Source organism: Littorina saxatilis, linkage group LG11 (assembly GCF_037325665.1).
Source record: "Littorina saxatilis isolate snail1 linkage group LG11, US_GU_Lsax_2.0, whole genome shotgun sequence".
NCBI lineage: Eukaryota > Metazoa > Mollusca > Gastropoda > Littorinimorpha > Littorinidae > Littorina > Littorina saxatilis.
Window position 1 is genome coordinate 31179668 of NC_090255.1, and position 27218 is coordinate 31206885.

General features: G+C 43.0%; 1 protein-coding gene and 1 long non-coding RNA gene across 3 annotated transcripts in view; one reads left to right on the plus strand and one right to left on the minus strand.

Moving 5' to 3' along the window:
* Nucleotides 1–1433: 1433 nt before the first annotated feature.
* Nucleotides 1434–14459, minus strand: LOC138980631 (uncharacterized). Of its 2 annotated transcripts, none has more exons than XR_011460406.1 (2): nt 14187–14459; nt 1434–1613 (listed from the first exon to the last, which is right to left on the minus strand). It is a non-coding gene; the product is annotated as an uncharacterized lncRNA (long non-coding RNA). The 2 variants fall into 2 exon arrangements; XR_011460407.1 differs by lacking the exon at nt 14187–14459 and adding an exon at nt 3369–3490.
* LOC138980602 (cytochrome P450 4A4-like) overlaps nt 10092–27218 on the plus strand; it is a 34960-nt gene continuing 17833 nt past the window's right edge. The window contains exons 1-5 of the mRNA XM_070353517.1: nt 10092–10264; nt 10445–10533; nt 11741–11884; nt 26050–26156; nt 26480–26598. Of these exons, the coding sequence (XP_070209618.1) occupies nt 10109–10264; nt 10445–10533; nt 11741–11884; nt 26050–26156; nt 26480–26598 (615 nt within the window). The 5' untranslated portion in view covers nt 10092–10108. The remainder of the gene's footprint in view (nt 10265–10444; nt 10534–11740; nt 11885–26049; nt 26157–26479; nt 26599–27218) is intronic.

The window sequence follows — 27218 nt, forward strand, 5'->3', positions numbered from 1 at the left end:
TAACAAGTGGCTCTATCCCCTCTCCCCCCTTTCCCCGTCGCGATATAACCTTGAACGGTTGAAAACGACGTTAAACACCAAATAAAGTAAAGAAAGATGATGGATGATGTTGCTGTAAAACCGTTTCCTACAAATCCAATATGGCGCTGTTTAAGCCAGTTTCCATAGCAACGGCAGTCTATGTCCTGTTACTGTAGTATTCACATATTTTTTCATTTCTGTTCATAAGTCACTTCAATAACTACCCAGAAAACAAAGTTATTCCATGTATTCTCCAAGTTTAATTTTGGTAATTTTAGTGCCTCACATCGCCTTAAAATGGCCTTTGAAAACTTGCTGTTGTTTAGGCGCTTAGAACTATATAAGAATTTGTGCCATATAAATACCCTTATTATTATCATTATTATTATTATTATTATTATTATAAGGTGTGACGGAGAAATATTAGAGAAATTTAAGTCTTTGTTTTCATATTGTTTGTGTTTAAAAAAAAAAAAGGAACAGGTTAATGGAGATATCAACAGATTGTGGACAAATTTACCAATATGTTTTGAACCAAAATATGGCGTATACATGGGGCGGGGATGTAGCTCAGTCGGTAGCGCGCTGGATTTGTATCCAGTTGGCCGCTGTCAGCGTGAGTTCGTCCCCACGTTCGGCGAGAGATTTATTTCTCAGTCAACTTTGTGTGCAGACTCTCCTCGGTGTCCGAACACCCCTGTGTGTACACGCAAGCACAAGACCAAGTGCGCACGAAAAAGATCCTGTAATCCATGTCAGAGTTCGGTGGGTTATAGAAACACGAAAATACCCAGCATGCTTCCTCCGAAAGCGGAGTATGGCTGCCTAAATGGCGGGGTAAAAACGGTCATACACGTAAAAGCCGTGGGAGTTTCAGCCCATGAACGAACAAACAAACCACATACATATATGTCCCAAATAGGAAATTCCCTGTGAGGACGTTAAGCCCCTTCTGTTCTTCTGACATTCTTGGACTTAACAGGGTCTAATCTCTGTACATACCAAAAGTTTGGTGATATCAGACGCGTGTTACTTTGTTTACAATACTTCAGTGCATATTTTCTGTCAAATCTGTCAATTTTGGGTGAAATTTCCACAACATGAGTGCTGGCATCAAGTACATTCAGAAGCTTGAAATTTCCAAACTAAGAAAGATAGCATGACTCTGGTTTTTGCAGGGTTTTCAGCATCCTTTTGTGAAAGAAAATTCCAAAATATTGTGTTTTCTTGTCCGCTGTCACATGTATTTTAGTTACAGTGGAACCCCCCTTTTCAGACAGTACAACCCCCCGCGGGTTAGGGGGAAAAATTTACCTGATGCTCCCCAGCGACTAACGGATTCTGTTTCTCCTTTTACCCTTGTTAAGTGTTTCTTGTATAGAATATAGTCAATTTTTGTAAAGATTTTAGTCAAGCAGTATGTAAAAAATGTTAAGTCCTTTGTACTGGAAACTTGCATTCTCCCAGTAAGGTAATATATTGTACTACGTTGCAAGCCCCTGGAGCAATTTTTTGATTAGTGCTTTTGTGAACAAGAAACAATTAACAAGTGGCTCTATCCCATCTCCCCCCTTTCCCCGTCGCGATATAACCTTCGTGGTTGAAAACGACGTTAAACACCAAATAAAGAAAGAAAGGTGAAACATCAACACTGTTGTAACATTTGTTCTGAAAATGTCTTTGGTCTCGTCATTCTGACGTTCATTCATCACTGGACTGTCTTGAGAATAACTGGACTTCCAGCACTGTTGTGCCGTTTTCTTCTTCTTTGGTGACGGAACTGGTGTCTCCTCTTCACTATCTGAATATCGCACTCTTTTTTTCTTTTCCATGTTTCACTTCAATCACAAGTTGCCACGCAGACGCTGGACGAACTAAGTCTAAGAACAAAGACTCAATGCTGAGAACACGCGCGCTTCCGGTAAATCGGAAAACGTCTTTTCAGCGCAACAGCCAACTAATTGGTCAAAACATCTTAAAACAGAAAAAAAAGTACAAACATTTTTTTTTGGAGTAAAACATCGGAATTTCGGAATTTTAATTAAAAATCCGTAGCACCGTATTCTGCATATAAAAATCGGAGAAATTACGGAGAAACCGTAGATGTGCACAGTTCTGTAAATGCATATTTTTATGGTGTAGCAGCCACTGAGGAATGAACATAAAACCATCTAAAACACCCTACGCAGCCTTTTCTTACTGTTTGGGCTAATTGTGCTAATTTTTTGTTTTTTAAGTTTTTCATTTTTAGTGCCTGTGAGTGTACTCTGAAAGTCCGATGTCTGAAATATGTGGCGCAGAAAGTTGTCTGTCCTTGATACATTTAGTTGGGTTTTACACCTTATTTTTTTTACCAACATTTTACAAGCACCCTTTTTTTGTGTTATTTTTTGTTATGTTTTGATTATTCGTTGAAAGTTAGTTTTTGTCATTGATATTTCATGTATAACGTTTTATGACTTGAGGTAGTTTTCAGAAATAGAAAGAAATGTATGGTATTGTTGTTTGCTCAATGTTTACAGTTTTGAAATGTGATGACATTTTCCTTGTTTGTGTATCATTGAGATTGCTTAAGGTGATGTGTGGCACTAAAATTAAACTTGGAGAATACATGGAATAACTTAACCTAGTTTTCTTGGTAGTTATTGAAGTGACTTATAACAACAATTGTAAATATTAATGGACACAGATCACCGTTGCTATGGAAACAGCAGCCATATTGGATTTCTATGAAACGGATTTACAGCGACATCATACGTCAGAAATGCATGATATTTGGAACAAAGACACACATGACTTTTATCTACAATCATATAGAACAATATTTTTACTAAAGATTACAGTTGATTTTATATTAATTTTTGTAATAAGGATTAATGAATTTCTAACTGCATATTCATTAATCCTTATTTCAAAAATTAATATATATTCAACTCTAGTCTTTTCTCAAAAAATCGTTTTATATGATTGTAGATAAGTCATGTGTATCTTTGTGCCAAATATGAAGCATTTCTGATGGATGATACCCCCCGCAGGTTAGGGGGATGAATTTACCCGATGCTCCCCAGCATGTCGTAAGAGGCGACTAACAGATTCTGTTTCTCCTTTTACCCTTGTTAATTGTTTCTTGTATAGAATATAGTCAATTTTTGTAAAGATTTTAGTCAAGCAGTATGTAAGAAATGTTAAGTCCTTTGTACTGAAAACTTGCATTCTCCCAGTAAGGTAATATATTGTACTACGTTGCAAGCCCCTGGAGCAATTTTTTGATTAGTGCTTTTGTGAACAAGAAACAATTAACAAGTGGCTCTATCCCATCTCCCCCCCTTTCCCTGTCGCAATATAACCTTCGTGGTTGAAAACCCCCAGTAAAATAATTCAAAACAAAAAGGTTAATAAGTCAACCACCTTTTTTCTTTGCACAGATGTGTCCATATTGCTTAGAGGAACCTGTGCACAAAATGTGTAATGTATCTGTCGAGCGATTTGAACACACAAGTAACCCCTTAAAAGGGGGGTTCCACTGAAGCAGATTTAACAGGTTTTTAAGGGGATGCATACAATCAGATTAATCAATTCATTTTCTGGCTACGGGTGTTTGCCTGCATTGAAATGTATATATGCATGTACACTGCACCTGGTGTACATGTAATGTGTATATTTTTGCAGTGCTGCTAAACCCCAAGTACACAGATTATCTGCCTATTTCTGATTCTACTTTTTCTGTTTCTGTTTGCCATGTATGATTAATGATGCTGCATATTCGAGTCCCAAGTTAGGTTAAAATACTCATTATTACTCTCTGATTTGAAGGCAGCGCCTGTATTGCACAAGTGGAATCTAGATTAGAAACTTGTGTTTGTGCGTGTGTGTAATTCCTGCTGTGGCGGCGTTCATGGCAGGAATCCTGATTTTTACAATGTTAAAACGTTGTCTGTTGTTAATTCATTCACTCATGCAAGGTTCTGATGAGTTTGGGTGTGTATGAAGCCTTGTTTGCGATTCCTGCTGTGCGCCTTTTAAACAAAGAAAGAAAAGATACCAGTGTTTTTGTATTTTTGCTCCGTTTGTGTTTGTGTGTGAGTGCGTGCGTGCGTCCGTGCTCATGCAAATGTGTGTACATATACCTGCTTCAGCAAAAACAATACAAGCGAGATAAGCGAGAATTCCAACTCGGGTGATGATTTTTCTCAGCATTCTGACGGGTGTACAACAAACAGATTTTGTGAAACTGACCACGGCTTACAGCAAATTCAAGTCATCTTGCATAAGACTGATTGCTTATATATATACGCCTCTTTGGCTGTAGGGCATTAGTCTTTAAATCCTAATGGAAAAGCAAAGGATTTTGAGCAGAAGTGAACATTCAGTGTACATATTCTTAGGCCTGACTTCGGTGCACGCACAGACTGCAACATTGCTATAGAAAGCTCTAAACACAAGTTTAACAAGAAAGAATAAGAATAAGACTGAGACCAAAAAAAACCAGATAGACATTGACAGGAATGAACAATCACAGACAGACAGACGGACAGATAGAAGTACACACGGACAGACAATTAAAGACGGACAGAGACAAAGAAAAGGCATTTATCCAGTAATTGTTACACTTCACAACTGATTATTTGATTTACTTTATCTGAACACACACACACACACATTGTTTCTCTTGTTTGTTCTCAATATGGCCTGGTACTGCATCTCAATTGAGAAGAAAATTAACTTAAAAAGGGGTTAGATGAGACCATTTGATGGACGTAGTTTTGCTCACTTCACATTTAATTTTAATAGCTTGTTTGTGAAGTTTATTGTGATAGTGTTTAACTAAATCTGCCGCACATTTTTTAAGCGAAATTGAGACTACTTTATCGGTCAGATTTAGATACACTGTTAACCTGCAAAGACAGAAAAGCAAAATTAGGCCTAAAAAAAAAATGGTCTGTTTCTGGTAACATGGCTAAAAAAAATAGGGTCGGTAGGTAGGTTTTTTTTATTATTTTTTTATTACCCTAAATGTAGAACAATAAAACTAACTTTAAAAATCGCGCAAAGAGACTGGATTCACTATACATAGAGACAAGACACTCAACACATTTACAAATCGTCAGCGGACTTTCGTTTTCACACGTTTTTGTTGTTCATTTTCTCACCCTGTCCTTTACCACCAAAAAAACAAAACAAAAATTTTGAGTTTGGAAAAAAAAAGTTTAGGGTCGGCGCCGAAATTTAGGGTCGGTTGGGTGACCAGAAACAGACAAATTTTTTTTGTTGGCCTTAGCACAAAGTTGTGGTAATAAATTGATTGAACGTGAAAATTTAGTGTTGTATCTACACTACATTGCGCTCAAAAGCAGAACCTATCAGCCCCTCACTTCGTTTAGCCCGCCAGCAGAGACGGTTGACTGGGGTGTGGCCGCTGTTTTAACAGCTTTCTTGGAGCCAGAAGTGAGAGTTGGGTGCTGGTGGAGGACCAGTGTTCCTGTCCATCCCAAAAGGGAGCTGCTGCCATCTCTCACCAGACATCCTATACACCCCAAAAAATGTTGGGTTTTCTGCTCAGGCTTCTCGAGGTAAGTATATATAGTAGTACTAGTAGTGGTTAGTGACTGGATTGGTATCCTTGAGCCTCACGGCTTTTTTCGCGTCCCATCTCATTATCAAATTTGTTGCAGGTCAATCCTATTAACATGCTCAAAGTCGTATTTACTCAATATCAATTATCGTACAGATAAAGTGACTCAGTCATAAGTTTTTGTATGTCCAGCAGAGTTTTGAAAGTGTTAATAGTTTGTCCATTTTTAACAACATCAGACAGTGTGTTCCATGATGGTGCAACTCTGTTAGAAAAGGAATGTTTCCGGATATTAGTTTGACTAAATTCAATCAAGATTTTGTCCGTATTTTTCCTCGTTACATCAGTGGTAGACTTCTTGAAAAAAGAATGGTTAATGGTTAGGGTTAGAGTGTTGGTTACTGCTAGTATAACAGGCAAACATAATGTGCCAAAATAGATTAATAAACAAAAGGGTGAACTGTGCACACACACACACACACACACACACACACAAAATCAAACACTTGGTGAAGTCTTGCAGGTGGTGCCAAATTTTCATGGAGATGATGGCACGATGTCCTGACTAAAAGGACATTGATCTCTAGACACAGACACAGAATTAGTGCAAAGACAGAGTCCTGGTGAAAATGCATGTCCCATTTTATTTGATGTTCAGAAAGAAAACATAGAAAGATAGTAAGATGCGCTGAGTGTGGGGACTATGTCAGTGACCATAATTATCGTCTGCTATCAATCAAGGTACGTTACTCTTGGTGATAAACAAGACAGGAAAACGCTACTCTCAGCTCCCATTGACCAGGCAAGTTGCAAAACTTTTCGCGATCTTTTTGTTTTTACGAACTAATATCCGATGATCTACGACAACCTTTGTGTTTTGGGCTGCATAAAGCTTGCTCGTGGCTTGAAGTTATTAGCGGACATGAAGCAGTCATTGACCAAAGAGTAATTAGGGGATTTTTTTTCTGTCAAATATTTGGTCCTGTGCAAGAAGTTTGATTTAGAAATTAGAGAGTTTGACAAGAGCTTGCCTTGTTCATGAGTGGAGAGCGTACATGAACCTAAGTTCTTTGGAAAATGAACAAATTAAGGAAATAACTAAGGCCGCATTCTATCCTCTGAAAGTTACACCTGAGATTTTTTTTTTATCTCCTCCGGTCAGGGTCTAATGAAAAGGGCATGTGAAGCGGCAATTTAATATCAGTTTTGTTCAGTTGTGTTGTTTGGGCATGGGGTCGGGATTGATCACGCTCGGTGCACGCATGTCCTTGGTGTATTTTGCTCTTTTGATAAGGGGATGTCAATCAGTGTTGCTTTTGTTTCTTCTTTGGTTGATCAGCAGAGCACAATAACACAAACAGTCATGTGATCTGACAGAAAGAGATTAAGAAGAACAAACAAGCCTTCCATTTAAAGGTCAAATTTGGACTTGATCGTGATAGCTAGCACACCGGTGAAGACTGATAGTCCCCTATTCATTTTTGGTTGTAGGAGAGCTAGCGAGGTTTATCTCCTGTAGAAGTCAAGGAATGCCACGTATTGAAAAACATTTTTAGATTCGAAGTGGATTCACACCGCGCGGCGCGTTGTGCAGCGTTACAATTTACAACGCGCGGCGCTACGAGGAGCGCTGCGATTCACGACGCGCGATGTATTCTGCTGTTACATTTTCTTCACAATCGCAAAGTTTACAACAGCTACATCTATCTGATCTATTTGAGAAATAAAACTCAATAAAACGAAAAACAGAGCTCCATTCTCTCTCTCTCACTCTTTCAACTGAGTTCACCATATATCGCTGCGCCGATGTAAAACGTGCCTAAGTTCCGGCCTTGAATACTTGGCAGTCATATCACTACATGTCATTGCAATGGCTTCTACTATATATGGAAAGCAGCTGAGTTTTTAAACTGGGATGACGTTTTTAAACAAGTATCCGATTACAGTGCGCAGAACCGCTGTTAATCGGTGTAACTTTAGTTAACACTTCAGCAGCCATTTTGGAATTCGCGCATGCGCAGATCGGGTTTTTTTTGTTTTTTTTTCCCCGGTTGATTAGATCGCGTATATTCAGTCTGCAGAAAGTGCAATTTTGTAGTCTTGCAGCCCTGAAGTTGCTTTTGAGTGTCCAAAGAAAGAGTCTAAAGGTTCTAAGGATTACATCGGGCACACAAATACGCGATTTTTCTTGTTTTTCTGGTTGATTTGAACGCAGAGCAGATCGGTTTTTTCGAGTGTTTTTTTCTCCTCTTTCGGGTTCCTTCTTCGTTCCATGTAAGCGCTGGAACTGTTAACTGGTGTATAGATTCACTTGAGATAATATAATAGAGGTAGGTGCAATCAATTGTTGTTAAAAATGTTGCTGATAATCATACATATGTACAAAAATAAAGCGCATCAACAATCGGCGCTGGTGAGAGCAATAGCCGCGCTCTGGGAATCGCTGCGCTGCACAACACGCCGCGCTCTGTGAATCGCCGCGCTGCACAGCGCGTCGTGCTCTGTGAATCGCTTGCCTTTTAGATTGGGGAGATTCGCTCCTTCCTAAGATGTTTGGAGATCTATATCAACTGACTACAGAGGAACTCCCCATTAAAGACCTCCCAATTTAAGACTCCCTCCTTTTTAAACTTTCTGTTCTTAAAACCTCTGTTAAATTATACCCCCATTTTAAGACTCCCTCCTTTTTAAACTTTCTGTTCTTAAAACCTCTGTTAAATTATACCCCCATTTTAAGACTCCCTCCTTTTTACATTTAGTCAAGTTTTGACTAAATCTTTTAACATAGAGGGGGGAATCGAGACGAGGGTCGTGGTGTATGTGTGTGTGTGTCTGTCTGTCTGTGTGTGTGTAGAGCGATTCAGACTAAACTACTGGGCCGATCTTTATGCAATTTGACATGAGAGTTCCTGGGAATGATATCCCCGCATGTTTTTTTCATTTTTTCGATAAATACCTTTGATGACGTCATATCCGGCTTTTTGTAAAAGTTGAGGCGGCACTGTCACACCCTCATTTTTCCATTAAATTGATTGAAATTTTGGCAAAGCAATCTTCGACGAAGGCCAGGGTTTGGTATTGCATTTCAGCTTGGTGGCTTAAAAACTAATGAGTGAGTTTGGTCATTAAAAATTGGAAACTTGTAATTAAAATTATTTTTTTATTAAACGATCCAAAAACAATTTCATCTTATTCTTCGTCATTTTCTGATTCCAAAAACATATACATATGTTATACAGACCTGGGAACCCATACGATTTCGCCGTATTTTGTACGCATAATTGTCTAGAATACGAGCAGTACGGTCAGTGTAAAGCAAATACGACGAGAAAAATGCCTGGACAACTTTTCCTTATAAGCTCATCCCAAAGTCGTTCCAGTATTTTGACACATGATTACAGTTTTTGTCAGTAAACATTGAAAGAAGCAATTGTTTTAAACGTATTGGTAAACTTAATCGACGGTGCAACGGACGCGTGTGAAACATGTTTGGATCACAGATGTTCAAAATAATGCTGTGTGCAGTACGCTCATTTTTCTGAAAATACACCAAGTTTGTTTGAGAATACTCCCAGTGCGAAACAAGGGTTCCCAGGTCTGGTTATATTTGGATTAAAAACATGCTCACAAAGTTAAAACGAAGAGAGGTAGAGTAAAGCAATGAAGCACAGCGCAATCGCTACCGCGCCAAACAGGCTCGTCACTTTCACTGCCTTTTGCACTAGCGGCGGACTACGTTCTGTTTCATTCTGTGAGTTCCACAGCTTGACTAAATGTAGTAATTTCGCCTTACGCGACTTGTTAAACTTTCTGTTCTTAAAACCTCTGTAAAATTATACCCCCATTTTAAGACTGCCTCCTTTTTAAGACCCGGTTTTCTTATCTTAGTTTTTTGAGGTCTTAAAAGGGGGTTTCACAGTATGCTCTTGGGCCACCTGTAGTTATGAGGATTTTTCATTTCATTTTCATTACTTTATTGTCCCATCGCTGGGAAATTCGGGTCGCTTCCTCCCAGTGGAAAGCTAGCAGCAACGGAGTCGCGCTACCCAGGTGTCTGCGTGTTTAGGTGTATTCAGCCACCTGCACTTATGGCAGAATGACCAAGGTCTTTTACGTGCCATTGTGATGACATGGGGGTGGGACATGGCTTCCGTCTCTGGGTTTGCACATAAGCGTCATTGATTGATAAAGTTGACCCGTGTCCGTCCCGGCCCGAATTCGAACCTGCGACCTTTCGATCACAAGTCCAGTGCTCTACCAACTGAGCTACCGGGTGCCCATTGCAGCTCCTATCCCCCATTGTCTTCCCTGACATTGACACCTGCACGCATCCTTAATACTAACAAAGAAAAGTCAACACGTATTTGATTTTGTGTGTGTCCATGTGGCAGACACAATTACAGTTTCACTTTGCTTCTGGTCATACTTATGGTTAGTTATTTTTGGAAAGTTTTTCTTATGATAATGATGATGATTTTTGTTTGCTTTTTTTAGATCTCGAAAAAGAGACAGAAGATGGTGGGGGCAGTGACAGAGAGCGTGTGGTGGCTGTATAGCCTGGTGCTCCAAGAACTCACGCTACGAGCAGTGTTTATCTACGGGACCATCCTCCTGGTGTCGTGGCTAGCCAGCAAGCTCTTCATCTTCCCCCTCTTGTCTCCGCTCAGGAAGGTGTGAATATTCTTCTTGTCTTCTTTTGTCGTCTTTCATGGCTGTCCCTTTTCATTTCAAGTGGATGTATGCATGTCTGTACTCTTGCATGCAGTATGGTTGTTTGTGTTTTGAAAGCTGTACCACCAAGAGATGTGAAAAATCATGTCAACATTGTCAAAACAATTTTTTTGTCTCAAGATTCCCGGTCGCCCTGTATCCTTCAGTGGTGTGCTCCTGGGCCAGCTGCCGGAGATTCTGAGAAAAGAAGCCATTGACCCTTACTATGAGTGAGTATACGGAACATGTGATGCATATTTGTGTACAATAGACTTCCCTTCTTAAGACCCCCTGGTTTAACGTTACTCTTTTTTCAGACCCTAGTTTTCCAGATACATGTACATGTACAGTACATTTAGTACCTTGATCTGTTTTAATGAGACCTTCCTAAATCTGAGAAATTTTGATCTAAGATATAATAGAGGTAAAGTTACTGACACTACAAAAAATCATCGGAGAAAGGAAGGTCTTATAGTTGCAGGCGTGAAAATTTCTGCGAAATCGCGGCTTTCTGCGAAAAGGAGATTCATGTTTCAGCAAAAATAAACAATTGTCCGTGACAAAAAAAAGGTAAATCAAATTATATGTGTACTATTGTCTCTCTATCCATTATTTGCCTAAACGAGAACTATCAAAATATTGGTCTAAAATGCTAAAATTCGTTTCCCCTGTAACCTGCCGGGGCCTAGGCGGCGGCCCCTAGACCTCAGCCAATTTTCAGAGTTTTTACTATTTTGGAATTCCCATGCCTGAGTAGAGGGACTCTTATATTAATGCAGTAACATCTGTAAAGTTACCTCCATTTTTAGGACAGTCCCTACTTTTTAAAAACTGATTTTCTCCGGGTTTTGGAGGTTTTAGACGGGGTTTACACTAAACAATAGCCCCTCTGTTTAAAGGATTCACACAGTAAAAAAAAGAAGAAAATATATTAGGACCTGAAAAAGTGCATGGGTGCATATCATAAAAATGTGTACACTACATTGGGTGTGCACGTTAAAGATCCCACGATTGACAAAAGGGTCTTTCCTGGCAAAATTGCTTAGGCACAGTTAATAATTGTCTACCTATACCCGTGTGACTTGGAATAATAGGCCGTGAAAGGTAAATATGCGCCGAAATGGCTGCAATCTACTGGCCGTATAAAATTTCATATCACACGGCATCACTGCAGAGCGCCTAGAACTGTACCCACGGAATATGCGCGATATAAGACTCATTGATTGATTGATTGAAAATTTGGGAAACTGTTGTAAAAGAAAGAAGGCCCTATATTAAAGACAAATGTTTCATAGTAAACTATACTTTCTCTCAACAGTCCCATTTTAAAAGAAGTACACAAAAACACCATTTAAATATATGTAAAGTATTCATAAGCATTTAAAAAAAAAAAGAGAGAAGAGTGATTGTTTCACAGTGCAGTTAATCCTGTTTCAGATGGGTGTGTGAGATGAAGGCTGGCATCATCCGATATCGCCACGTGCTGGGATCTCAGAGAGTTGTGGTTGCTGATGCAGACGCCATTAAAGATATCCTGGTGACCAACGTAGAGCATTATCCTCGCCCCGTCTTTCTCTTCAGGTTTGTTTGCTTTTTTTGAGTCACTTGAGAAAAAGTGACTCTATGTAATCGGTCAGTGTTAGTCTGTCCGGCCGGCCGGCCGGCCGGCCGTCCGGCCGGCCGGCCGGCCGGCCGGCCGTCCGTAGACACCACCTTAACGTTGGACTTTTCTCGGAAACTATCAAAGCGATCCGGCTCATATTTTGTTTAGTCGTGACCTCCAATGACCTCTACACTTTAACGATGGTTTCGTTGACCTTTGACCTTTTTCAAGGTCACAGGTCAGCGTCAAAGGAAAAATTAGACATTTTATATCTTTGACAAAGTTCATCGGATGTGATTGAAACTTTGTAGGATTATTCTTTACATCAAAGTATTTACATCTGTAGCCTTTTACGAACGTTATCAGAAAAACAAGGGAGATAACTAGCCTTTTCTGTTCGGCAACACACAACTTAACGTTGGGCTTTTCTCGGAAACTATAAAAGTGACCGGGCTCAAATTTTATGTGAACGTGACTCCCAGTGACCTCTACACTTTGACGTCTGCTTTGGTGACCTTTGACCTTTTTCAAGGTCACAGGTATGTCTTGAAGGAAAAAAATTGAAATATATCTCTGAAACTATTCATCGGATTTGATTCAAACTTTATAGGATTATTCTTTACATCAAATTATTTACATCTGTATTGTGTTGTGAATAGCAATTTCTTCCTGTCCATCTGATGCCTCATATAATATTCAGAACTGCGAAAGTGACTCGATCGAGCGTTTGCTCTTCTTGTTTTAATATTCTGTGGTTGTTTGATTTGTTAGTTCTGTCTCTGTAGATCTTTGCACTGGTTAAATGTCTGAGTGGTTTATCTTTGTGTTTTACTATAAGCAAAGGATCCAAAATGTGTGTAATTTAGTATTGTTCTGGTCACGTGATATAAGCATTTGCTTGAGTGCGTGTCCTAGCTGTGTGTTTCAAACTGTTCATGCGAAGAAATTCTGAATAAAGTTTTGTTTAAAGGCACAGTGCAGCTCACAGCCTTCGTTTTGCGTTTTTGTTGCAGCTGAGTGCATTTACAGTTCAAAAATCCTCCTATGGTAGTAAAACAAACCCAAAACTACCCAACGACGACATCTGTGAAGCTCGACAGTTTCTTGTTCACGCGAGTGCATAAATTAACCTAGTTATTACGTGGTGTTTGGTCGGAGTTCGATTCAACTGAGTGATTCCGGCCTCCATTTTGTTTTACACAAACTCATGATGATGTCTGACATAGTTTGCTAGTGACTGTCTTTTTGTTCATGATGTGGTGATCTACCTGATCTAAATTTAGATCCAAAAATAGGTCAAGACCAGCCGGGTCCGAGTACGAAATTAATTCGTAAAAAAATCGCAGTTCTTCACTCTTTGGGTACAAGTCAATGAAACTTAGTAGTTCTTCTAACGGATAGCTGCCTGAGGTATGACTAAAAGCCGCAGGGGCTCCGTGCACCCAGATTTGACAAGTTCAGTACCTTTAAACCAAAGGGTCCTAGATGTTAAACTTCTGTTGGGTTGATGGCAGACCATGAACTGTCAGTATCTGCGTGTCTATGTCAGAGTTTGTGTCAGTATAAGTGCGTGTCTATGTCAGAGTTTGTATGCCAGTGCCCAGTTGTGATTCTTGATGAATATTGTAAAAATAAATGCTGCACTTGACAAACATGTACAAAATGTGAGAGCCAATTCGGTGACCGACTGAACCAGTGTTTTTGAAATTGACCCATTTGATTAAATTACATATTCTTACGCAACTCACATAGATAGCATTAACTTCAGTTAAAGTGCTAGGACACTGAACTACGCTTCACCCCAAAGGGGAAGCAACCCCCTAAAAAAGAACGGCCTTGACCTATAACCCAAGCTATACAAGAGTCGAGATCATACCGTCACGTGACCTATCACGCGTGACTCAACCGCCGCCATGTTGAAAGCTCACTCCCATTTCAGCACCGAGTAGCTCGGACGCTTTTTACACTACGCTGCAGGCTTTGAGCCTACTGTCTTCTGGACAGTGTTTTCACCCCGTCTACAGGTCCCTGCTTCTCATGCACAAGTCTGGGTGAGCTCGTTCTAATTTGTTCGCTTTTGCTTGCGTTTGTTTCTTTCTCCGTTGTTCGGTCTGGTTGTTGTTTATCAATATCATAACTCAGACTGGTTTTTGGCTGACAAGGAGAATTAGAAACCACAGACTAGTCAGTAGCTGCTGAGGTTTCTCCTATTAAGTTTCGCATAAAGAGAAAGGCAAAGGCACTATCTTTTCTGTTTTACTACTACGTCTGTTAAATAACCTTGAATGGTTGAAAACGACGTTAAAGGCATATGTACGCGCTCCCGTGTTTACAAAGTGTAGTTTGCCCATAATCGATGTCAAACGCATCATAGGACCATGTAATGACGATATGTCGCCATGCGCGGACCATTTACATGTATTACAGCTTGTTCTAGCCTCTGAAAGTGAGGATGTCAACAAAGACGCGGAGGTATTTCCCTTGCGTCAACGCTACCTCTGTTGGCAAATCTAGATAAATAGGACGATCTAGATCAAAATAAATTCTAATATCTCAACATTTAAGAGGTCCTAGACCACAATATCTTGCAGGGAACTTAATTTAGCATGTCTCCAGCTGTGGGTAAAGCAATTAGCGTGTATAGTCATCGAGTACATATGGCTTTAAACACCATATTAAGAAGAAAGAAAGAATGTCTGTTAAATTTCGGACCCTATGAGTACAATCATGCCGGTGCTGAAGCAGGTTAAATTTAGGTTACTTCAGCCAAAGGCGAACGCAGTGGGAAAGAATACTTGTGTTAAAGATGGTTTTTCTTCCCTTTTTGAGATGTTTTCGACCCAAATGTATAACATGTTACCATTCGTCGAGTTTGCGCTCGCTCCCGGCGGGAGTGGGCGACGTGGTTTGTTGTCACGCATCGAGGTTCCGCCTTCATGCACAGTCACTTCGGCTGACGTGCACGCAGAGGAGTGTGTTTACTTCATACGAGGAGCGTTCACGCTCTACAGGTTAGTCAGGTTCACCGGTAGCCAGGTTCTCTGGTGAAAGTGTTCCAGTTGGGCCGGAACTAGTAGCCCCCCCGCCACGGCCGGGGGGTGAAAGTTCGACTCCCGGAGGCTATCGCTCTTAGCAAGCGGAACTCACGGGGGTCGACACCGGACAACAAGTTGGGCCGGAACTAGTAGCCCCCCCGCCACGGCCGGGGGGTGAAAGTTCGACTCTCCCGGAGGCTATCGCTCTTAGCAAGCGGAACTCACGGGGGGTCGACACCGGACAACGAGACAGATGTACTCACGGGCAGACTTTTATGTCTCCGGTGAATGTGTACATGTCTCAACTTCCTCCTTTTGGGCAGGAAGCTGCTTTCGGGCAGGCTTTGCACGGTTCTTCCGTTTTGCAATCAGCCTCGCCTGTGGTGGATCGTTTTAGTGACGCAGCTAGTCACAGCGACTTTCACGGTCCAGTCTCAGCAGATTCGGAGTTCGACGATTCTCACTCAGTTTCTGAGGAGGAAGTTGATGTCAAGTTGTCACTCAAAGTTTAACCAGCTATGGTTACTGCAGCTCAGGTGTCTGCCAAGTACTTCGCTGAAGGGGTGACAGCTATGACAAGCTCTGCGGCACCACCACCCTCAGTGGCGGGTGATTTCCGCCCTGCTTTAACGGAAGTTCAGGGATATCGTTTTAGCGAGTCTCCTTCTGTTGCTTACGAACTTTCCAAGGTGCTGGCTAGAACTTCGGGTTCTGAGAATAGCTTGCCTGTGGATACTGTGCCTTTACTGGCTGCACACGGTCAGGCTCCTGATGCTGCTCAGCCATGGCTTGCCTCAGACCAGTTACGGAAGCGAGCACTTCGTTTCATTCACGCAAGTTTGCTCTCTCCCGTCGTCATCACAGTCTTTTTGAGACTTACGCTTTGCCGAGTGCACCGCTTCCGGTCACTCCGGAGTTGGCTAATCTCAGGGAGGATGTCTATCGTCTGGACAAACTTGTGCTTACTCTGAAGGCGCATTACTTGGTTTGGAGGAGACGGGAAGATACTCGTTGGAACTTGCGTCTCTTTCAGAGACACTTCTTCGATCTCTTTCGCGGTCGGTCGCGGTGTCGTTGAATCCTTTCGATTTTTGAAACGACTCCAGCGTGAAAGACGTCCTCATACTCCTGGCCTCTTTGGCTAAGGTTTCAGCCGAACAATGTCTGTTGCGGCACGGTTTTATGCACATGCGGTTTACACACGCAGGGACGCTTTCTTGTCTGGCTCTAGAATTTGACCTTGTGGAAGTTTTCTCATATGATTCTCTTTTTCCATCACTTCCTTTGTGGGCAGCGTTGCGGCGTTGCTTTCGCTTGCGTCACCCGCGCAAGTAACGCTTCACTCGCTGAGCGATATCCGTAGGCCTAGGTTACACCAAGCCTAAGAACTTAGTTTATTCTTTCTTCGTACTACGGAACCGCTTCCGGTTGCACCGTACTTGTCGATCATACATCTTAATGTTCATAGCAAGGAGAAACTGTCTGTTTTCAAGAACAATGATCTCCTGGCTGTGGAAGATTGTGGCCGCTCTTCTGTCTGTTATCCGCATCTTGGGGGCCCAAGGACTGTTATGCCGGGGTGGAAGTAGAGATAAGCGCCTACTTCCCAAGAAATGCTCCATATGGCTTCGTGTCTCCAAACACCTCTGACAGTCAAATCCAGCTCCTGGCCTTCACGTGGCGGGCCCTGTCTTCGACTAACAGGAGAAGGGATGCAGGCGGGTCACTGGCGCCTTAAAACCAGCTGCTTCGGGCAGATGGGGCTCGTTAACCTTGGATGGTCGCTCATCTAGGAGAAGGACAACTCCGATTTCAAAACCCGCACTGCCTTGTGTGCGCCTTGGGAAAGGCAAAGGCTACGAGAAGGAAAACTTCGACGTCAAACCCGGGTAGAGTGGACTCGACAGCCCAGCAAGGCAGCTACTCTTGGGGAGGAGGCAACCCTGAGTAAGAACCTCAACCACCGAAGACGGAAGACAGCAGCCAACTTGGCGTGGGGAGAAAATCGGCTGTCTACGCTTCCACGATAATAGCATCGAACGCAGAAGAAGAAGAATCCGCGTCTTGGTACAAGACTTTGATTCGTTCTTTCCCTTGTGCGGTTTCGTACTCACGGGATGCCTTTGTGTTCTGTCGGGACACATATACAAAGGGTTTAGCTTTGCTGTTCGTCTGGGAAAAGGCCTCGGCCGACAGTATTGTTCTGTCGGTGAGACTTAAATCTCTTCCTTGCTCGAGGGTTTTCTTTGCGAATCCTCTTCTTTGCACGCGGACTCTTCTCTAACAGAGAGAATCTCACAGCAAAAGGAAAAGCCCACGGCAGGCCTCGGCTTCTCTTATCAGAGAAAAGCGCTAAGCTGGCCGTTCTCAGCTTTGGTTTTTGAGTCACTTGAGAAAAAGTGACTCTATGTAATCGGTCAGTGTTAGTCTGTCCGGCCGGCCGGCCGGCCGTCCGTAGACACCACCTTAACGTTGGACTTTTCTCGGAAACTATCAAAGCGATCGGGCTCATATTTTGTTTAGTCGTGACCTCCAATGACCTCTACACTTTAACGATGGTTTCGTTGACCTTTGACCTTTTTCAAGGTCACAGGTCAGCGTCAAAGGAAAAATTAGACATTTTATATCTTTGACAAAGTTCATCGGATGTGATTGAAACTTTGTAGGATTATTCTTTACATCAAAGTATTTACATCTGTAGCCTTTTACGAACGTTATCAGAAAAACAAGGGAGATAACTAGCCTTTTCTGTTCGGCAACACACAACTTAACGTTGTAGTCAGGTTTGGTAGGGATTTATAGGGGTTGTTTGGTTCAGATTCTTCCAAAAGCACCATATTTGGCCCAGAGGTCGCCCATGCCATACTGTTTCCATTTTTGCCGACTGCCAAGACGGGCGCCCCATGGGGCCGCCATATTGGCAAAATCCAATATGGCCGCCGTCCGGGTTACATATTGTTCACTGGTAAAAAAACTAAAAGGGCTAGAATCATGAATGATATCACATTTTAGGTTTTTTTGGGGTCGGGGAATTCGATTCAGATGTTATTTCAATGATCTGTGGTCAAAATTCAATATGGCCGCCATCACAGGTAAAAAAAACTAAAAGTGCTAGAATCATGAATTATACCACATTTTAGAAGTTTTCGGGGTCGGGGAATCCGATTCAGATGTTATTTCAATGATCTGAAGTCAAGTTTACCCCTCATCGACACTGTAAAAGCCAGAAAGTTCAGCCTCATGGCCAAGGACCAAGCCCATGAACAGTCCAACAAAAACCTCCAGACACACGGTGGAGCTGTTGTGACTTTATGAGAACCCCGAAGCTCTTACACTGTTTATGCTGGCCGGACCTGACTGCACGCGGGTAGTTGAGGAGTTTGAGGCCGTCAATGACCCACCATTGCCATCCACCGCTCACCACGAGGAAGGACACAGCTTGCAGTTAAAGTTTCAAAAGGATGTACAAGCGTTCATCAAGGTGGTAGAGCAGCTGGGCAATCCTTTCCTTGTTACAAGTCATGAGCTCATAGCACTCGATACACACAATGTCATGGAACAAGCCGTTACTGATTCTCTATCTCAAATCGGTGAAACTGGCCAAACCCTGCATGCAGCATATGTCATGGACAGATTGGAAAAGGCTTCAGTATCAGTAACTGATTCAATCAAGCGGAATAACATGCTAACCTTCGCCAACCGACCTGACCCCAATAAGAAAAAAGGTACAAAGGACAGCGGCGTCCAGAGGCAGAACATGATGTTAATCACACAACTTTTTCTCTCACTCCAGTCACGTCCCGATGCCGACATGACAGACTTCTTTCGGTTCGAAAATCAGAGAGAGCCACCGAGCCTGGCGGATCGAGGGTTGCTGCGATCAGGGACAAAATCAGACATTCTTAAGTGCCTCAATGCACCCACTGGCCGCGCAGATGCTGCCAAACAAGCCACAATCGTGGTGTTGGACATGGCAGCTGTTATCCACATGGTGCGACCCACAACAGCAAATACATTCAGCGAGTATGTGTCACTCCACATTGTACCATATCTGGAGGCCCAAATCACAAGCAGTACCCAACGCATTGACGCCATATGGGATAATTACCCAGAGGAAAATAACCTCAAAGCGCTCACACAGCAACGACGTGGAAATGGCCCACGGACAAGAGTCGGTGATGGCAGTACTCCAATCCCGAAGCGTGACTGGAACAGCGGATTCCTGAAAAATGAGGAAAACAAAAAGGAGCTGTTCTCTTTCATCACCACACAGATCTCCAAGGCTGACATGGACGGAAAGCTGCTCCTGAGTACCCGCTTCGAGACCGTGCTCTCCAACAAGTATTGTGACCTCACAACACTTCAGCCGTGCAACCATTCCGAGGCGGACACCAGGATCCTCCTGCATCTGGCACATGCAGCAAGCAGGGTCATACAACAGCCTTTGTTCCTAGTTTTGACAATCCGGTTCTTCGAGTCCCTGGGCCTATCAGAGCTCTGGGTGGGCTTCGGTACTGGTAAAAACTACCGTGACATACCAGTCCATACAATCTACTCTGACCTTGGCTCGTCAAAATCCTTGGCACTACCCCTCTTTCACAGCTTAACGGGGTGCGACACGACTTCACAATTTCTTGGATGTGGCAAGAAGACAGCATGGGCAGCATGGACAAGCATACCGGATCTCACCGACACACTAGTGGCTCTCACGCATGACCCTGACCTCTTCAGTCTTGAGTCTGTGCATATGCAGCGCCTCGAACGCTTTGTCATAGTCATGTACAGCAAGGGGTGCAGTGCAGCTGATGTCAACACGGCCAGATATCAACTCTTCTCCACTGGATGCAAACTGCTGGAAAAGCTTCCACCTACCCAAGCCGCACTGTTCCAGCATGTAAAGCGAGCGCTACTACAGGCGAGTTTCTACTGGGGTCAGGCCACCTCAATCCAGCAGGAAATTCCTGACTTCAGTGAGTGGGGCTGGCACAAAGATGGCACCAATACCTGGCAACCACTATGGACCACTCTAAGCGACGCTTCATTGGCATGTGCCATTCTCTTGCAATGTGGCTGCCTCAAGGCATGCACGGGAAGGTGCAAATGCAACCGCGCCGGTGTCCGATGCACGGTCCTCTGCAAATGCGAAGGCGGGTGTGTTAATAACGGTGGTGATGACCAGTAGGACTTGTTACTGGAATCATAGAGTGCAAATGCAACAGCGTTAGTGTCCGATGCACGGTCCTCTGAAAATGTGACGGTCCTCTAGCACTGCAAATGCAAAGGCGGGTGTGTTAATAACGGTGGTGATGACCAGTAGGACTTGCTGGAATCATAGAGTGCCAGCCAGAACATATGCATAGTAATAATAATCCTGTATTGAATGCACACAGCGGCAAAAAGTGTCTTGCCACTACAGATGTCTCCGAATTATTTGAATTAAAATTGTTCCTGAATAATCATTGATTTTTTGGTATAATTAGAGGTGTTTGGGATAATTTGGTTCAGATTCTTCCAATAGCACCTTTTTGTGACCTTGACTTCAGATCATTGAAATAACGTCTGAATCGGATTCCCCGACCCCGGAAACCTCTAAAATGTGGTATCAATCATGATTCTAGCACTTTTATTTTTTTTACCTGTGATCGATATGTAACCCGGATGGCGGCCATATTGGATTTTGACCTCAGATCATTGAAATAACATCTGAATCGGATTCCCTGACCCCAAAAAACCCTAAAATGTGATATCATTTATGATTCTAGCATTTTTAGTTTTTTTTTTACCTGTGATCAATATGTAACCCGGACGGCGGCCATATTGGATTTTGCCAATATGGCGTCCCCATGGGGCGCCCGTCTTGGCAGTCGGCAAAAATGGAAACAGTATGGCATGGGCGACCTCTGGGCCAAATATGGTGCTTTTGGAAGAATCTGAACCAAAATATCCCTACCTACCCTGACTATTGGGCTTTTCTCGGAAACTATAAAAGTGACCGGGCTCAAATTTTATGTGAACGTGACTCATTGTGTTGTGAATAGCAATTTCTTCCTGTCCATCTGATGCCTCATATAATATTCAGAACTGCGAAAGTGACTCGATCGAGCGTTTGCTCTTCTTGTTTATCTTCTTCTCGGCATGGCACGTTGCCAAATACCCACCACTTATCTCCTCGAGGCGATTTAGCGGTAGGGTTCAGTGGGCAAACAATAGCAGGCTTTCATGCATACTCTTGGCACTTGTCAACTGGAGTCTTAGCGTTCGGCTCCACTCTTCTCTCTGCCTCTGTGTTTTCCCACAGCGGCTGGAGGGGCGATTAGAACTCCCACTTTATTGAGGGAGGCACTGGGGCCCTTCCTGTTGGGTCACTTATAGATCGTGCCTATGTTTACTTCCACCTTTGGATATACAAAATAGATCGGAAGTGGCTACTTTTTATTTAATTCAGATCTTCAGGGCCTCGCGCCCCCTAATTGGCGTAGAGGCGCGTCCCCCGGGTGGTGGATGGGGGAGCCTTCTCTACTAATTTCTGAGAGAAGGTCGCATCACTCTCGATGCCGTGAACCTAATTAGGATCTTTTTCTTGTTTCTTCTCTATTTCTGCCTCCCCAAAGTCCTTTTACTTTCCTTTTCTCACCCATAAAATTCTTCACTTATTACCCTTGTTAAGTGGTTCTTGTATAGAATATAGTCAATGTTTGTAAAGATTTTAGTCAAGCAGTATGTAAGAAATGTTTAGTCCTTTGTGCTGGAAACTTGCATTCTCCCAGTAAGGTCATACGTTGCAAGCCCCTGGAGCAATTTTTGGATTAGTGCTTTTGTGAACAAGAAACACTTAACAAGTGGCTCTATCCCATCTCCCCCCTTTCCCCTATCCCATCTCCCCCCTTTCCCCTATCCCCTCTCCCCCCTTTCCCTCGTCGCGATATAACCTTCGTGGTTGAAAACGACGTTAAACACCAAATAAAGAAGATCTTCAGGGCTCTGGTTTCGTTTTCTAAGCAATCAAATGAAGAGCTGGAACATGTTAGTGTCTTTTCCTGTCTGGTTCACAGACACAACCAATCTTTGGATTCTCACACCACTGCTCATGCAGGGCGTTCCCGTTGGTTCTCTCTCCACCAGCGAAGCAGTTCTGTCTCTTGTGGAATTCTTTCCCCTTGTCAGGGGAGAACATGTGTTGATTCAATCAGACAACACCACAGTGGTCTTTTATCTCAATAAGCAGGGGGTGGCATCTCGCTCCCTATCACTGCCTCAGCGAGCATGCGAGGTTTTGATGTGGTTTTTACCACCACGAGATCTTATTAGCAGTGAAGTACCTTTCTGAGAGGCTCTATGTATTGGCAGACTCTAGTCAGTCGGCCAAGAATGCCCACTCGGATTGGACTCTATCTCACTACGCGCTTCTACTCCTTCTGGTGAATTTGGAGAAGCCGCTGATAGAAGTTTTGCCTCTCGGTACTATCACCTTCTGCTAAATGTTCGTCTCCCTGTTCCCGGATAATACTCTAGACTTTACTTTGAGCGGCCTGTTGGTCGCACATTATGGGCCCATTCAATCTTGGTTGCCAGTCCTTTAGGCCGGCAAGAGGGCGCCGTTTTTACACTCGAGCCACACGGGTGTCTACTGTACGGGAATCATTGAGACGCTCAGGGGCTTCTGCCCCAACTCTGGATCTGGTCTAGAGATTTCTTAGGGGTTCAGCGTCTTCGTTTTTGTGTCACTTTGACTGGCTTGGAACTAATGGCGTATATTAACGGAAAGAACTCCACTTCTCTCCGTTCAATGCGGGTGGCGAACCATCTATCCTGGCTTTCCGAATTTTCTCCCACGTCTCTGAATTAAGACTTTATGTGATATCAGTTGCACTGACACAGCTAGGTCGCAAAAATATTTTCACTTGGGTTCTTTGTAGCCAGTGTGATTAAAGGGAACCTCCCTTTGGTTGGCTGAAAGCAAATCTCCAGTCCCGACTTGGGACTTGCTCCTAGTTTTGGAGGTTTTGAGTTCGGATTGTTTAATCCTTGACAAAATTAGCCTCTTCTAGAGGCAATGATTTAGTGAAGTCAACCTTAACTGAATGGACTGCCACATTGATTAGGCATGCCTACAGTGGTGGCAAGGAAAAAGGGGGGGGGGGGGGCAGTCATGCAGTCCTCTCTTTTCAGGCAGCACGGGCTCAAGAGGTCAGAGTGTAGGCCTCTTCTTTACCTGTTCTCAAGTCTGAGGGACTTACATAAGTCATGAATGCAGCTCATTGAATGTTCAAGGACGTAGTCATGAGTTTCTATCGGCGGGGTATTTTAAGTACCCGCTATTTTAGCACATATCTACTAGACATCTTCTGCAGAAGATGTCTTTTTATGTTTTCCTGGGGACTTATCTGGTGCTCGGCAGAACAGAAATTTCGGTTTGCCAGCTATTGTAGCTACAGGCCAGATACTTGCAAGATGTTAACTGTGAGTTCATTTTCCCACCACCTAAATTAGCAATCTGCTATCTATGTGAGTTGCGTAAGAATATGTAATTTAATATAAAATTTCAAAAATAAATTTTGATTTAATTAATATACTTACCAACTCACATACTGAATTCCCTCCCAGCCTGCCCCGCAAATTTTTTAAAGGGGTATGTTTTTCAATACGGAATGAGTTTCACCGGTATACATCCTGCGCAGGCGCAGTACACCGGTAGTGAAATAACCACCAAGGACCATGCCTTATATGGCATACGGTTTTTGTTTCAGAATTATTTCCCCATGTTGCCATGTCTCAATGTCTTATCGCAAAACGAAGTTATTGCTTAGGGTTTCCCTAAAAACGAACAGATCTCTTCAATGGGAGTGAGCTTTCAACATGGCGGCGGTTGAGTCACGCGTGATAGGTCACGTGACGGTATGATCTCGACTCTTGTACAGGCAAATCCGGATAAGACGAAATTGAAGGGACCGAATTGTTATTGTGTCCTATCCGAAATTTCGACTTGGTCATAGTACCGTGAACTACGAAAAAAATCAAAGAGACCGCTTGAGTATCAGTCAAACAACTTGTGATAATGCATGTTTCAGCTACTAGGTACTGCCCTGCCTTTGATCTGGCCCACACACAGATTTCCACTCTGTTAAACTCGGTCACTGACCGGTCACTGACCCCCATGCAGGAAGTGTTTCCTCTCTCAGATATGACAGGGGAACCACCTCTCATGGCAAAAACTGGGTCATTGACCCCTGGGAAGAAGGTCGTGTCTGTAAACAAGGCCACCCAATGCCTTTGATCTGGCCGCACACACAGAGCACACAAGACTGAACAAAGACTGAATGAGAGGCAACCCACAATTTGAATTCTTCTTCTTCCGTATAGTAACCACGTGGTTCACCCGTGAACACACACAAACACACACTGTGAGTACCACTCGCCTCTCCTTACTCCTCGCCCCCTCCTAACTTCACTTCATACTTTATTGCGTGCCGACTGACCAGTCGGTGTGGCGTCCGTGTAGAGAAGAAGGGAATAAGGTTACACAATGCGCTAGTGTGAGACGCCAAGTTTCGTGTTTCGAGTTGCTGTAGTAAATATAGAGTAAATTTTGTCTTTGGGACTGACTTTCTGTTGTGTGCTATCCGTCTTTCGACTTACGAAAGAGAAATCCCATTTCGAGCTCAGGGTACTTTGTACACATAGATAAAGAGGGATAATTCCGGACCAGAATTTCTTTGTGTGCTAAGCGAAGTTTTGACTTAACCGTTTGTGAGTTAGCTGGATTTGCCTGTATAGCTTGGGTTATAGGTCAAGGCCGTTCTTTTTTAGGGGGTTGCTTCCCCTTTGGGGTGAAGCGTAGTTCAGTGTCCTAGCACTTTAACTGAAGTTAATGCTATCTATGTGAGTTGGTAAGTATATTAATTAAATCAAAATTTATTTTTGAAATTTTATATTTATGGTGAAACGCACCTATGATACACTGGGTTTTTTTTTCTCTTGAGCTATTTTCTGCTGATGCTTTGTAGCAGCCTGTACAGTGAATAAAGGCTTGCTGGTGAACTGAATGGCATTAAAACAAAATGTCTTTACTGTGACACTGCACAGATCTGTTCATCAAGGCTTGCTGGTGAACTGACTGGCATTAAAACAAAATGACTTTACTATGACACTGCACAGATCTGTTCATCAAGGCTTGCTGGTGAACTGACTGGCATTAAAACAAAATGTCTTTACTATGACACTGCACAGATCTGTTCATCAAGGCTTGCTGGTGAACTGAATGGCATTAAAACAAAATGTCTTTACTACGACACTGCACAGATCTGTTCATCAAGGCTTGCTGGTGAACTGACTGGCATTAAAACAAAATGTCTTTACTATGACACTGCACAGATCTGTTCATCAAGGCTTGCTGGTGAACTGACTGGCATTAAAACAAAATGTCTTTACTATGACACTGCACAGATCTGTTCATCAAGGCTTGCTGGTGAACTGAATGGCATTAAAACAAAATGTCTTTACTATGACACTGCACAGATCTGTTCATCACATGCAGGTGTGCCAGCAAAGAAGGGATAACCTTGGGATCAGCCAAAATTGTCGCTACATTGCAGATGGCCTTGCAGCATTGCAGAAAGCATCCAGCGAGCCCCCAGGGAGGGGATATAGCTCAGTTGGTAGCGCGCTGGATTTGTATTCAGTTGGCCGCTGTCAGCGTGAGTTCGATCCCAGGTTCGGCGGAAATTTATTTCACAGAGTCAACTTTGTGTGCAGACTCTCTTCGGTGTCCGAACCTCCCCCCGTGTACACTACATTGGGTGTGCACGTTAAAGATCCCACGATTGACAAAAGGGTCTTTCCTGGCAAAATTGCTTAGGCACAGTTAATAATTGTCTACCTATACCCGTGTGACTTGGAATAATAGGCCGTGAAAGGTAAATATGCGCCGAAATGGCCGTATAAAATTTCATCTCACACGGCATCACTGCAGAGCGCCTAGAACTGTACCCACGGAATATGCGCGATATAAGACTCATTGATTGATTGATTGATTGATGTAGTTATTCTATAGTCTGTTCGTCAAACAGGCAAACTTCTCAGTGTCTTTCAATGTCGCATTTTTGTTTCAGTTTCTTTCTTCGTGTTGTGGGACGAAGCTTGCTGACTCTTGAGGGACAGGAACACAAGGTGCAGCGTCGGCTGTGCAATTCTGCATTCAAACTCTCCTCTGTTGTCGGTAAGTACAGTGGAACCCCCCTTTTAGGACAAACGCACGCACGCACGCACGCGCGCACGCACGCATGCACGCACGCACGCACGCACGCGCGCACACACACACACACACACACACACACACACACACACACACACACATCTTTTTAAGACTTTTTTTTCTAAGAGAGAGAGAGAGAGAGAGAGAGAGAGAGAGAGAGAGAGAGAGAGAGAGAGAGAGAGAGAGAGAGAGAGAGAGAGAGAGAGAGAGAGAGAGAGAGAGAGAGAGAGAGAGAGAGAGAGAGAGAGGTGTTCGGCAGCTTTTAAAAAAAAATTCTGGTGTTTCAGGTTTGCTGCCGTTATTTCAAAAGCACTCAGAAATTCTGTGTGAGCGATGGAAAGCTGCTATTAAAAGCAACACAGAGGGACCGACCCAAGTTAATATTCATGCCAGTCTCTCCAATTTGGTGGGTACTACAGTTGAAACTGTATTTCACAACCACATAAGGAACTGACCAAAAGTGGTGGTTTTAGACAGGTGGTTGCTATGGAAACGTGAATTGTTTAAAACTAAAAAACTCGTCATGGTTTCTTTTGAGTGGTCGTTGTTGGCAGGTGATCGTTATTGAGAGGTAATCACCAGAGTAGGTTTTGACTATACCTTATTAAATGGGAGAGGGATGAGAAAAAATTATTGAGTGGTACCTATGACGAAAGGACATGCTATGGACCTAACAGCCAAAATGTGCCATTATTACAGGTGTCTTTTTATGACAAGTATGTTATACATGTATGATATAAGTCGAGTTTATTAAGCAAGGGACAACACAATGTGTCCTTAGATAGGACGTGTCCTGCCATCAGAGGGACATCACGTAACAGGTTAGGCTGCACTTGTACGTGTAGTTACATTTGCTACTGTTTTAGAATAGTGATTTCCTTGGGGGTTTGCCATTGCTGCGAAAGTCTTATCTGGGCTGCTGCATACTTCCTGCCAGTCACAATTAAACTGACAACATTTGAAATGAGCTAAGCATCGAATGCTAAAGAAGAGGAAGAAGAAGAAATGAGCTAGCTAGATCACAGT